This window comes from Archocentrus centrarchus, chromosome 24 (genome assembly GCF_007364275.1).
Source record: "Archocentrus centrarchus isolate MPI-CPG fArcCen1 chromosome 24, fArcCen1, whole genome shotgun sequence".
In the NCBI taxonomy this organism is placed as follows: domain Eukaryota; kingdom Metazoa; phylum Chordata; class Actinopteri; order Cichliformes; family Cichlidae; genus Archocentrus; species Archocentrus centrarchus.
Window position 1 is genome coordinate 19,217,116 of NC_044369.1, and position 11,976 is coordinate 19,229,091.

The 11,976-nt window shown below is 40.6% G+C and overlaps 1 protein-coding gene across 15 annotated transcripts in view; it reads left to right on the forward strand.

The window, feature by feature from the left end:
- Positions 1–7,484, forward strand: part of LOC115773927 (clathrin coat assembly protein AP180) — a 34,776-nt gene extending 27,292 nt beyond the window's left edge. For 4 of the 15 annotated variants that reach the window (XM_030720863.1, XM_030720867.1, XM_030720872.1 and 1 more), the window contains 5 exons: positions 2,444–2,530; positions 2,723–2,784; positions 3,676–3,759; positions 3,919–4,030; positions 6,069–7,484. In XM_030720863.1, coding sequence (XP_030576723.1) covers positions 2,444–2,530; positions 2,723–2,784; positions 3,676–3,759; positions 3,919–4,005 — 320 coding nt within the window. In that variant the 3' untranslated portion in view covers positions 4,006–4,030; positions 6,069–7,484. Of the gene's footprint in view, positions 1–119; positions 1,734–2,443; positions 2,531–2,722; positions 2,785–3,675; positions 3,760–3,918; positions 4,031–6,068 lie in introns of those variants that run through there. The other 11 variants (XM_030720864.1, XM_030720868.1, XM_030720869.1 and 8 more) reach the window with 7 other exon arrangements.
- The last annotated feature ends 4,492 nt before the right edge of the window (positions 7,485–11,976 follow it).

Consider the following 11,976-nt stretch of genomic DNA (forward strand, 5'->3'; position numbering starts at 1 on the left):
CTCACTCACTCACTCACTCACACACACACACACACACACACACACACACACACACACACACACACACACACACACACACACACACACACACACACACACACACACACACACACACACAGAGATTCAGACTGAGCACATGCAGAAATTATATAGCAATAATCAGTTGCATTATTCCAGCTTTTGATCAGCGCCATGGACAACAACTACAGTCAGACGCTGGGGTAATGGGAACATTATTAAACTCACACAATCTTCCTGGGCACCTGGGTAGCTTAGTGGTGAAGCCGGCAACCACATACACATGCCACGTTGCGGTGTGGGTGGCGCGGGTTCGGGTCCCGACCTTTCGCCAATTTGCCTGCTACTACAAGCCCAAAACAGATTCAGCCTTGCTAAAGTAACATACAGGAAACTGTAATGGCATAAGTATGCAACAAAAGAAAGAAGCCCACTAACCACAGGTCATCACACACTGACTGGACAGAGTTGCCGTACCAAAAAAGCACAGAATGAGTGCATATTTTTAACATGTAGCCTAAGTGGTAACAATGTTTCAAACCTTTACAAAAATGCAAACTTCTCACCCATCCTGCTCTCTTCTGTCCTTCCTCCTTTGAACACCATGTTGTTGCTTTGCTATCTAAACATAATTTATAATGTCACTGCACTGACAATCTACTCTATAAGGCATTTACCAAAAAACAAATTGTTGCATAGTTGACATCAATGGGTTCACATGGATTTTCCTCAAATGACAGCGATCAAGATCGGGAAGTACAAACAATATATTTCCCAGCATGCCCACAACTATCAAAACAGTTTTGATAGTTGCACCGATTTTTGATCAGTGGAGTGTAAAATGATTAAGTAAATATTTGCAGCTGAAATTCAATGCATAAGGAACTTTATTTATATACTGCATAAATAAAGTTAGGTTTCATTGACAAGGTACGACTAGACTTAAACATACAGTGAAACAGTTGATAGGGCCCCTCCTGCCTTTTGGGCCCTGGAGCACTTCCCTGGCTGGGGTGAATCCCCATATATGGTGTTGCAGAATCACTTGGGGTTTTGACTGTATGACTAAGTTATGAGGGCCTAACCTAATAATTCATCCATGACTGCAGCTGTTCATCTTGTTATTACGTGCATGATGCCTTGTTGTTGTCCTGCTAATATCATAATACCACTTTAGTATATTTTACTAACACTTTCTTAATCTTTACACGTTTGCTTGTCATACTAGCTGTTTTGTGTCAGTGGCTTTATCAGTTACTGTTTTTATTAACTTTGGTAATGGTTAATGAAATAGTTTGCTGTCAGTGGCTGCCCTTTTAATTTGATTTGTTAACCCTGAGCTACACGTCATGTTTGCGTCACAAAAAGCATTGATGTATGTTGCTGCTGGCTTGGTTTTACTTCAGTTTCAATAAGTCCCCATATATGGTCATGCTAACACCATCATTGTATCGCCCCCATTTGCTTATTACAACCTATATTGTTGGGGAATTCTTCCAATCTTCCCCATTTTTCACTACTGATCATGTGGTTCTTGGTCATCTTCTCCTGTGCCACTGGTCTCATATTATATAACTAATGGTCTGCAATACTTCTGCTTTAAGGCTTAACTCTTTCTCTTTTCCTTCCTTTCTATCATTCATGCAGTAACCTCCTTTAAAAAAAAAACAAAAAACACTCCTTTGAAACCACATTGAACCCCCCCCCCCTCTCTCTCTGGCATCTGTGCTTTTTTTTTTTTTTCACTTTCCTCTCTTTCTCTTTTCCTTGGTCTCTTTCTCCATCTGGCTCTTGGGCTGGCTCATTTCTTGCTTCCTGCCATTTGATTGGGTGAGTCCCCTTGCTCTTTACCACGCTAATTTCCCACAGTGCACTGCATTGCGATGGTGCAAGGCAAGCTCAGCTGCACTGTCTCCTCAAACACCAGATGCTTGATGGTTACGAAAAGTGTGTGAAGTAGCAATTATTTAGTGCTTCTTTAGCATTTAACCCAGCTTCATTATAGCTGCAGTGCTTTTGCCCTCATCCCAGTTTCTGCAGCAGTTACAGTCTCATGGAAAACTATATGAATGGCATATTATTAACACAGTGCTTGATGTTGTGTGGGAACAAATTCAGGTTAATATCTGTCCCTATAGTCATTCTATTTCACATGATTCAAATTCACTAGCATTTCAAATTTTCTGTGGCGATACCATATGTTGCCTCTTACATTAACCAGCTCTTCCTCAGTAGGTTACATTTTAATGCTCTCTTTTCTCAGTTGTCATGGAGACATCTTTTGGTTGTCATGGAAATCTCAAGTAGTAAGGAGGCCTCCTCCTGAGTTGTAGTAGAGTGTGAGGATCACTTGTACTGAAGGATGCTAATATCTCCCTCCCCTGTCCATCCTCTCCCTTCCTTGCTGCGCCTCCTCCCTGCGTAGTATTTGATGGCTTAGGGGATGTATTGAAGCCCACTGTGACCCCTCAGGCTGGGGATGTTGACACCTCTATGGCTAACATGGCAAGTAGTAAGTAGAATTTTAGATTTCTAGAAGCTTTTCTACAAAAATATCAAACATCTGCTTTAATTGTCTGTCTTGTAAATTAGAAATCACTGCAGTAAATTTTAAGCTCTCACAGCAATGCAAAAGGTGCAACAGATTTTTTGCAGTACCTTTCTCTCTCTCCCTCTCTCTCTCTCTCTCTCTCTCTTTCTCAAGATCTCACAATGGGAACTACAGCGGCCCCTCAGGTAGCTCCCCCAAGTTGGGGTGCTCCCATGGTAAATGTTGTCTGTGTCTTATAGCATGGAGTGGAGCCGCATGCCAGCGATAGAGAGGGCAAACCTCTAGCAGCATCACAAGCAGTGCCTCCATCTCTCATATGGAAAATCAAAAGGAAAAACTGATAGGCAATGCTTATATTTTGGAGTTTTTTTTCTTTTTCTTTTCCATATGGCCCAGCTCTCCAGGTTCCAGCTTCTGTAGGAAACAAGACAAAAAAAATTTCACTGAGTCTAAAGTGTGTCTTCTGGGATTTACTGGAGAGTGATAAAGTGGGGAGCAATAGCACTGAATTAAGAAGCTGTTGCTTGGAGACAGCTTATTATTCTATTATTTTTGAGTTTTCTCTGAAGCCTGATTGAGCTGAGGTGAACCTGGATATTTCAGATTATTTGACGCTTCCATCTGAAGGCTATGTGAAACAAGCTTCCTTGCTCTCTGAACCTTTGTGCATGTGCAAATAGGGAATAAAAACTAAAGGTGAAGTTAGGGGTTTTGTTGTGGCGTGTCCTCGTTTCCTGTGTGTCAGCTTGTCTTGTCCAACATTCGGTGTGTCTGTCTTCATCATTATTAAAATCATTTGTATGTTCTGTAACTTTTTCCCCCTCTGTGTTAATTTTGCCATATTTTCATCTTAAATGTAGTATAGTAACATCCCACCTCCTCCTCTCCATCCCCTCTCCTCCACACCTTTAGACCATACCCATGGGTGTCACTCCTTTTATGGGGATTCACCCTAACTTCACCATGGTAAGACCTCCAGTCCATTCCAATAATGTCCTGTCTGGACATTACTGGATATTAATGGACAATCGGCTCCTTTGGGTGGCCCTCACACACTCATGAAATAACAGACATCTAGTTTTATTGACTCTTTTCCCTTCCATCAGGCTGGAGCACCAGTTGCTGGAGCTCCCATGATGCCAATGGCGAGACCGGGCTTCCCGGCCACTGGAGTGACCCCAGGAGCACCGGTAACACACTTTTTCTCTTTTTCTACATTGGAGAATAGTATTATTTGCACACACACACACACACACACACACACACACACACACACACACACACACATATATAAAGGTTACAATGACTCTCAAAAAAGAATGTGAGCGCTAATATAAGATGTGCTGCAGATGTCTCCCGGAATGGCTCAGAGCCCCAGGAAGCCTCCACCACCAAGGAATGCTCTGGATGACCTCAATATTAAGGACTTCATGTAGACTGACTGATGCATAACCCCCCAAGGTACACAGCTTTACTGATACTATGCTGAGATCGCAGATTCCTCTCATTATGGTTACTGACAGTTTTTCTCTATAGAACAACTGGAGTTGCAGCATAACAGCAATCTAAAGTACTACTGTCATCAGCTACTCTGATTAAGAAGTAGACTTGCTTGTTGTACACTTAAAACAGGCAGCTAATGTCTAGCTAACATTTTCATTCCTCATGAAATGGCAAAGCTTAAGGAGCAGAATCCTCTGTTGTCTGAAACAGTGACCACAAGAGTTACATTTTATCCTGCAGTCATGGCCAGCTTACAGGATTAAAGGGTCTTAAATTTGAACAGTGGTTCCCAGACCTGAAGATAAACTTAAGGGGCAATGACTGGTTGTTTTCTTTTTTTTTTTTTCATAAACAGACAGACAGTGTTTAGAGGGCTTTTTAAGGCTTTATAGCATGAAAGTGCCTCCTTGTCAAAATAAATAAATAAATGCATGAAAGCTGCTGTGAGGTGGGATCTGCAACAGTTCTGACAAGGTAAAGAAACCAGACGTGAGACATTATCAGCAGGAAGAATAAGGGGAAACTCTGGGATCCCACATTTGGTCCTAATCTGGGAAACTCCAGGCTCTTACAGCTCAGTTACAACACTGACAAATATTATGTGAACAAGATATGCCCCTCTGAAATTTGACCCATATGAAGTTGCAGTGCCAGTTTTAGACCATTAGATGTCTCTAACCTAATGGTTAGGTTATGGTTAACCATTTTGACAATGTGAAACTGGTGTTATGGTAGCGCAACATGATTATGTTTGCAAGTGTCTGCCAACACAAGTTTACCATTACCATTCCAACAGAAAGCTAAAACTTTGACATAGTCAGATTTTATTCTTTCAGCCAGCTTTAGGCTTTTTTTTATTAGTGTTTCAGGGCGTGTTTGGATATTGTCAAGCCAACTTTATTCCCCTGCAGTGGGTGTGGTTTTCCAACCAGGCTATGGCACATTGCACTCTGTCTCTGTGCACCTGGACACATAAGTGTGTAGTCTGCATCAACTGTAACTATTTTTGAGATGTTCTTCGCTGTTTTAGGAAACCAGCATTAAATGGGTTTTAAATGAAGTACAGACACGAAGATTAGAAACGAGTGCTTTAGCTTTAAAGAGCAACTGATGTGCAGTTTTGAAAGTTGGACATTTAAACAGTTGGACATTCAAACATGATTTTAAAGAAGCAATCAAATTCTGCTTTTAATGTAACTACTAACCACAAAGGTCAGTTCTTGATATCTAGAATTTTCTTCCTTTCCTGTTAGCATTTTACAGTGCACATTTAGTATTGTGCAAAACTCGTGTGCCACATCTCATTTCTTTATATTTTGCTTCAGAGGAGCCAGAATTTTTAAAAAATGTTTTAAAGTGGTCTTGAGCAATAGTTCTCCAGGCTTTCTGAAGGTTTTCTTTGGACATTGTCTGTCTTTTCACTAATTTTCAGTCCAGTACTTATACCTGACCATTTTCAGAGGAATGTTTTTTCTTTGTTAAGCCACTTAACACTGACCTATGAATCGTTGAAGCATAATAAAGGCACCTAACTCAAAGGATGAACCAGTGTTGTTTCTACAGACCTTAATATTATTGAAGCAGCGTGGCATCATGTTTATCAACAAAAGGCAGCCAACATCCAAAGAAGAGCTTTGAATGTCCTTCAAAAGGCCTGGAGAACTATTCCTGAAGACTACTGAGAGAAATGACAAGACGCTGCCTGAGAGAGTTCAGGCTGTGTTGAAGAAAAAAGGTGGTCATACCAAATATTGACTTTGAAGTCTGTTAGAATTGAATAAATTTTGTTCTTGTCTTATTTACTGTAATTTTATGTCTGTTTGCACTTGTTTCAATACATTGCTGCATCTATTTCCCATTTCCTTGCAAAATATAAAGAAAGGAGAGGTGGCTCGAGACTTTTGCACAGTACAGTAATTATTTATTTATTTAGTCAGAATTGTTCCACTGACAGCAAGTTTCAGTAAAGGTTTCTTTTTCTCTCTCTCCTCTGTAGATTTTGTCATTGTGTCTGGAGCTCTGTGGATGTGGATGTCTGCACTCCCCCCACCCCCACCCCCGCCCTTCAGCCAACCAGCCATCAACTCTTTGTCCTCTGACCTCCTATCAGCCGCGACCCCTGAAGACAGCCTGCCCTCCTTATGTAATGTTGTAGCACAACTGTGAATGTGAACCCTAGATACAGAAAACCAATTCTGTTTAAGTGTGTGTGGGTGTGCGTGTAATTCAGTGTTAACATTTACTTAATATACTACAGAAAAATTAACAAAAAAAAATCAGTAAATGTGTATTTAGATTCATTCTGGATTTTGGCGTATCAGCTGACTTGGAATGGTGGATATATGTTGGTTTCTTTGCGCATCTCCCAGACGAGGACTGTGTTGTTTAATGTGGACCGTGTTCGGTGTAACTTCACTGGCCAACTCCCGCTCCTCTATCCCTGTTGTTCAGACTAATACTGTTTACTGTCATTAAAGACTTGGTTGTACCTATATATCAGATGGCCATCCATCCCACCTGTCTACTTCAAGTTTTTGGGAGAACAGCTCCTTATCAAAATGCACTTAAACACCACTTGCACTGCAAATCTGGTCTTATCACTGAACACATCAAGTAGTGTTTGGTTTCATTTTCACTATCGTTTTTTTTAGGGATTGTATGAAACATGCAAAAATTGACATATGCATTTTAGACTATTTTAAATGACAGATTATACATATTTTCTTTATTTTGAGTGATAAAATGTATCATATATTTTTAGTTACATTAAATTATATAGTTGGAAAAAAGGCAAGTGGACTAAAAAGTTTCCCACTTTGTTTGTACATACCTCTGAAGCTGGAACAAAGGCAGTGCTGAATGGAAATGTTGCTCAGAGTGTGTGATGTGTCGCCCTTTGCTGGTGTGGAGTGGTACTGCATCATAGCGTGCAACACAGGTGAATCTGGGAGGCACTCTGAAAAAGTCCCATTCCTTGTTTTTGTCTCTGCATACGATTAGTTAAGGTTAGGTTGGAACTCAAAGAAATGAGGAAGCATTTGTGTTTGTGACTTGAAAGGGGGCCTCAGTGCTTTTTGGGTGATTTGTGATAGAGCAGCATTTGTTTATGTGCTGCTACTGAAATATAAGGAGCTCACTGTAAAGCACGCAAGTATACACTGGATGTTCTGTGTATTATTTCCAAAAAAAAGTGACTGTATCTTAATCCATTGTGGCATTAACAAAGTGTTGAAGAAAAATAAAAATGACACACAAAAACAAGAAGAATGTGGATGAACATGAAACATGAAGGATTCCTTTCTTTTTTTTTCTTTTTTTGTTTTTTTTGTTACTTGGATGGCATCATCCTCCCTCCCTCAACCCCACCTGCATGTGAGTCCAAATGAGATGCAATAAAAAATGAATCCATTGATTCCAGTGACCCTCATGGCTCATCACTCATGTCTGCTCTGGTTTCTATAAGCATTTTTTAAAAATTATTTAACAGCAACATATACATGAAGAAATGTGTTTGTGGTATACACACAAACAAAATAAAAATTTAAAAAATGCATACATATGTTATATAGACCCAGTATTCCTAAAACCAACATCTCTAACTCACCTAAAGAATGGCTGGCCAGAATACAGATCCAAAATCAGGGACAAGTGTAGCAAACTTTAAATACCTGACAGACTCTCACTGAAGAGGCAAACTGGTCTCAGATCAGTGTGTGTAAAGCCCCTCAAAAATGGTTTCTTGTGTATTTCTGTCACAGTTTGGTTTGGATGGTTAGATTTAAAGATCACAGTTTTTGTGTGTGTGTGTGTGTGTGTGTGTGTGTGTGTGTGTGTGTGTGTGTGTGTGTGTGTGTGTGTGTGTGTGTGTGTGTGTGTGTGTGTGTGGTTTAAAAAAGAAAAATGAAAAGGTCCCCAGTTCAATTCTGGGATGCGACACAAACTCAGCTTCAGGATGGTCAGATCCTCCTAGTGCCAGTCCAAAGCCTGGATCAATGGAAGAGGTGCATCAAGAAGGGCAACCTTCCTGATGCAAAACCTCACAAGATCTTTGTGTGGTACGGAAGCCTTTGGATAGTCCCGGAACACACGCGCCAACACTGGGGATGTTTGTCAACAGACCTTTTATTGTGCTTTTTCTTTTCACACTTTGCATTGACTTTGTTTCTTGGCAGGCATCCACCTCAGCTCAGCTCATTTTCCGTCTCTCCTGTCCACGTGCCAGCTACTGTGCAAAAAGACAGAACACGCTATCAGCTATGCGCTGCCCGTACCCCCTGATGCCCCTCTCTGAACCCACTGTCCCACCTCTGCCCTGCAGCCATGCCCCAAATCACACCCCGCCGCCACACTTTGCTAAATCAAACAACATGTAAGGAAAATACCTGTTTACTTATCAGTTGAGAAGGCCAGTAATTTGAGTTTTCTGTAAATAAACTGTTAAACTGTCTCTAGTCTTTGTGTCCTGTGTTTGGGTCCATATTTACTAGGGTGGCTGTGGTGTTGACAGGGTCCCTGGTAGGATTTGTGATATTTTCTGTCATTATTTTTGCATACATCCGACTCTACAGAAAATTGAACCAGGCAGCCCTTTTCAACAATCCACACACCACCAGACTGATTACCAGTATAACTGTGACCTTGTTCATCCTGTGGATGCCATATTATGCCATAAATGTTCTGGAGGTGGCAGCTGTTTCTCTAAAGAACTACTGAAGTTTTGTGAAGACAACAGAAATATTGTTGGAGGACTAAGATTTTTCCAAAGTGCTTTGAATCCACTCCTGTACACCTTTACTTCTAATCATGTGTCCACTATGTGCCAAAAAAGTGCTCAACAGTTAAGACAGAAGCTCAAAATTTCACAAATTTGCTCAAAGTCAACAGATATCACTGCAGAAGCAGCATCTCAATGATGAAAGCTCTTTGGGAAATTATTTTTGCCCTTTCAATACTGGAAACTGTATTTTTAGTCAAACGATCTCTCTCATGTTGATACACAAGGTGTGGTCTCAAGACGTTGAAAAAAAAAAGTGACTGGATTTTAAATTTTTTGAAGACATTTCACATCTCATCCAAGAGGCTTCTTCAGTTCTTAAACTAAAAAGTGGAGGATCCCAGGTTTTTAAACCCTAGTGGGTGGGAGGGGGGGGGGGGGGTCTGTTTTGGAGGTGGTGGTTGACCACTTGTAAGCACCATTTTGTAGAGTTTATAAATTTATAACTGATTTATGTCATATATTAGTTTCCTTTTGTGTTTCATATTTGTATAAGTAAGTTAAAGGGAAATGTATTTCATTTGTAACATTTGGATTTGAGAACATCTGTTAAGAAGATGTATTTTATGTGATTAAACTACAGAGGGCGCAATTCTGTTGTTAAGGCCCATGAAGAATAAAATGTTCTTGTATTTGAAGATGTAGAAGAATAAAGATGGCCGATGGAGCAACACGGTAGTTTTACCGTGCTGCGGCTGAATGTTGTCACACGCGTAAAACCGGCTCTGTATTGGTCATTCAAAGGAAGAGGTTAAATGGAAATTACAGAAGATCGAAAGAAACTATAGATTAGCCTCTACATTAAGTAAAACTACCGCGCTCAGCAAGAACGAGCCGAGACCGAGCCCAGCGACGTAACCACAACAACTGATCGTCATGGAATCACAAGCTACGAACTGGTAACTTGCCTAAATGAGCCAAGAGAAAAATACAAGACAACAAGGATGTTGTAGTCTTCACTAGATGGCACTTATTTGGAAAGCAAAGCATGCTTTGTGTCATGGACTACTTTATTCGATCTCTTGTTGATGAATGAAAAGAAAACAAGTCAAGATGGCGGATGACGAGTCACAAGAAACCAGAGAGCAAGAAAATGTCTGCGGTACTGAAAACGGCCAAAAGAGGGCGCCGAAATACACGGAAAAGGGCCTGGAGGACCTTTTACAGAGACAAATCGGTTCAAGAAGAGCAAAGCTTTCTCAGGTGACAGCGAAACTGAATAAAATAAGTGCTATGATGAAAAATGATGACGCTGTAGATATTGTTGATGAACATTTAAATGAGTTTTCAAAACTCATAAGTGACTTTGTTCAAACAAATGAGAATGTTCTACAACTACTGTCAGAGGAAGAGAAAGAGGCTGATCAGACATATTGGTATCAGCCCAAAAAGGAGCATTTCAGCAATTTTATGATGGATGAAGAGCTGCAGTTAAAGGCAAGGAAGGAGCAGCTGGAAATTGAAACTCAAATTGCTGCTTCTACTGCAAAGATAAAGGTACTGGAGGAATGTGAGTATGAGGACAACGAAAAGAGAAGTGTAACTTATCGCCGTGCAGACTCATTTAGTGGTTTGCCCCCAGTTGGTGTCAACAGACAGTCGAACACTCACTTAAGTGGATCTCAGTACCAAGTTGCACAGGAGACTCCTTCTCAGAGGGTTGAAATGGACACAAAGGTTAATTTGTGTGAAGTAATGCTGAAACAGAATAGTATTACAGAGATGTTGGTTAAGCAACAAAGACTCACAAATTTACCTCAGAGAGATGTTCCCATTTTCAGTGGTGATCCCTTAGAATTCAAACCATTCCTTAGAGCCTTTGAACATACAATCAGTAGCAAGACAGATAATGATAATGACAAGATCTACTACCTTGAACAGTTCACAAGAGGTGAGCCTAGAGACTTAGTCAGAATTTGCCAACACATGAGCCCACAAAAAGGCTACCATGAGGCAATGAAACTTTTACATTATCATTATGGCAATGACATCAAAATAGCGACAGCTTACCTGAAGAAGGCTGTAAGTTGGCCTCAGTTGAAAGCAGATGATACCAAAGGTCTTCATAGTTACTCACTGTTTCTAACTGGGTGTAATAATGCCATGCAAGATATTAACTACTTGGAGGAATTAGACAACCCCACAAATCTCAGGGTAATAGTTTCCAAGTTACCCTATAAGATGAGAGAAATGTGGAGAGTCTCAGCTTTCGACATCCAAGAAAACTCTGGAAGAAGAGCTAGGTTTTCAAGATTTAGTGAAATTCCTGAACAGACAAGCTAAGATAGCATCAGATCCTTTATTTGGTGACATTAAAGATACCGATGACAAGTGCAAGCAATACTCAAAACCAGAGAAGACATTTAGACCAAAGGGCAGTGCGTTTGCCACTAGTGTGGCACCTGCAGTAAAGGAAAGGTTGCTAGATGCAAACAAAGGCACTGTGCGTCAGACGATTAATGCCTTTCAAAGACCATGTGTGTATTGTGACAGAATTCCCTCACTTGCCGACTGTCAGAAAATAAGAAAACTGCCTCACAAAGAGAGAGTAGAGTTCCTTAAAAGGACTTTGCTTTTCATGCTTGAGCAAAGGGCACTTGAGTAAAGACTGCAAGAAACGATTGCTATGTGACTACTGTTTCAAAAGACATCCTAGTTTGCTCCACTATGACACGACAGAGGATGTAGCAGTAAATAACAAACCAAATGATGACACTGGAAGCTCAGATGTTGAAGCTCCCAGCCCTGTCCCCATCACAGGTGGCACATGTGGTGCTACTGGGGCCGGTAATAGCAGTCGAGTTTTGGCTATTGTGCCAGTTCATGTTAAGCTCAAGAAAAACAACAAGATAACTGACACTTATGCATTTTTGGACAATGGCAGCCAAGCAACTTTTTGCTCAGAGAAGCTTATGAGACAGCTTGGCATAGAAGGAAAGAAAATTCAAATCCTTTTCCGCACTATGGGTCAGAAAAGGTTGCAGCCAAGTTACATTGTTTCAGGTTTAGAAGTAAGTGGTGTAACAGAAAATGTGTATATTGACTTACCTGATACGTACACACATAAAGACATTCCAGTTTCAAAAGAGAGCATTCCTATGCAGACAGACTTAGTTAAGTGGCCGCACCT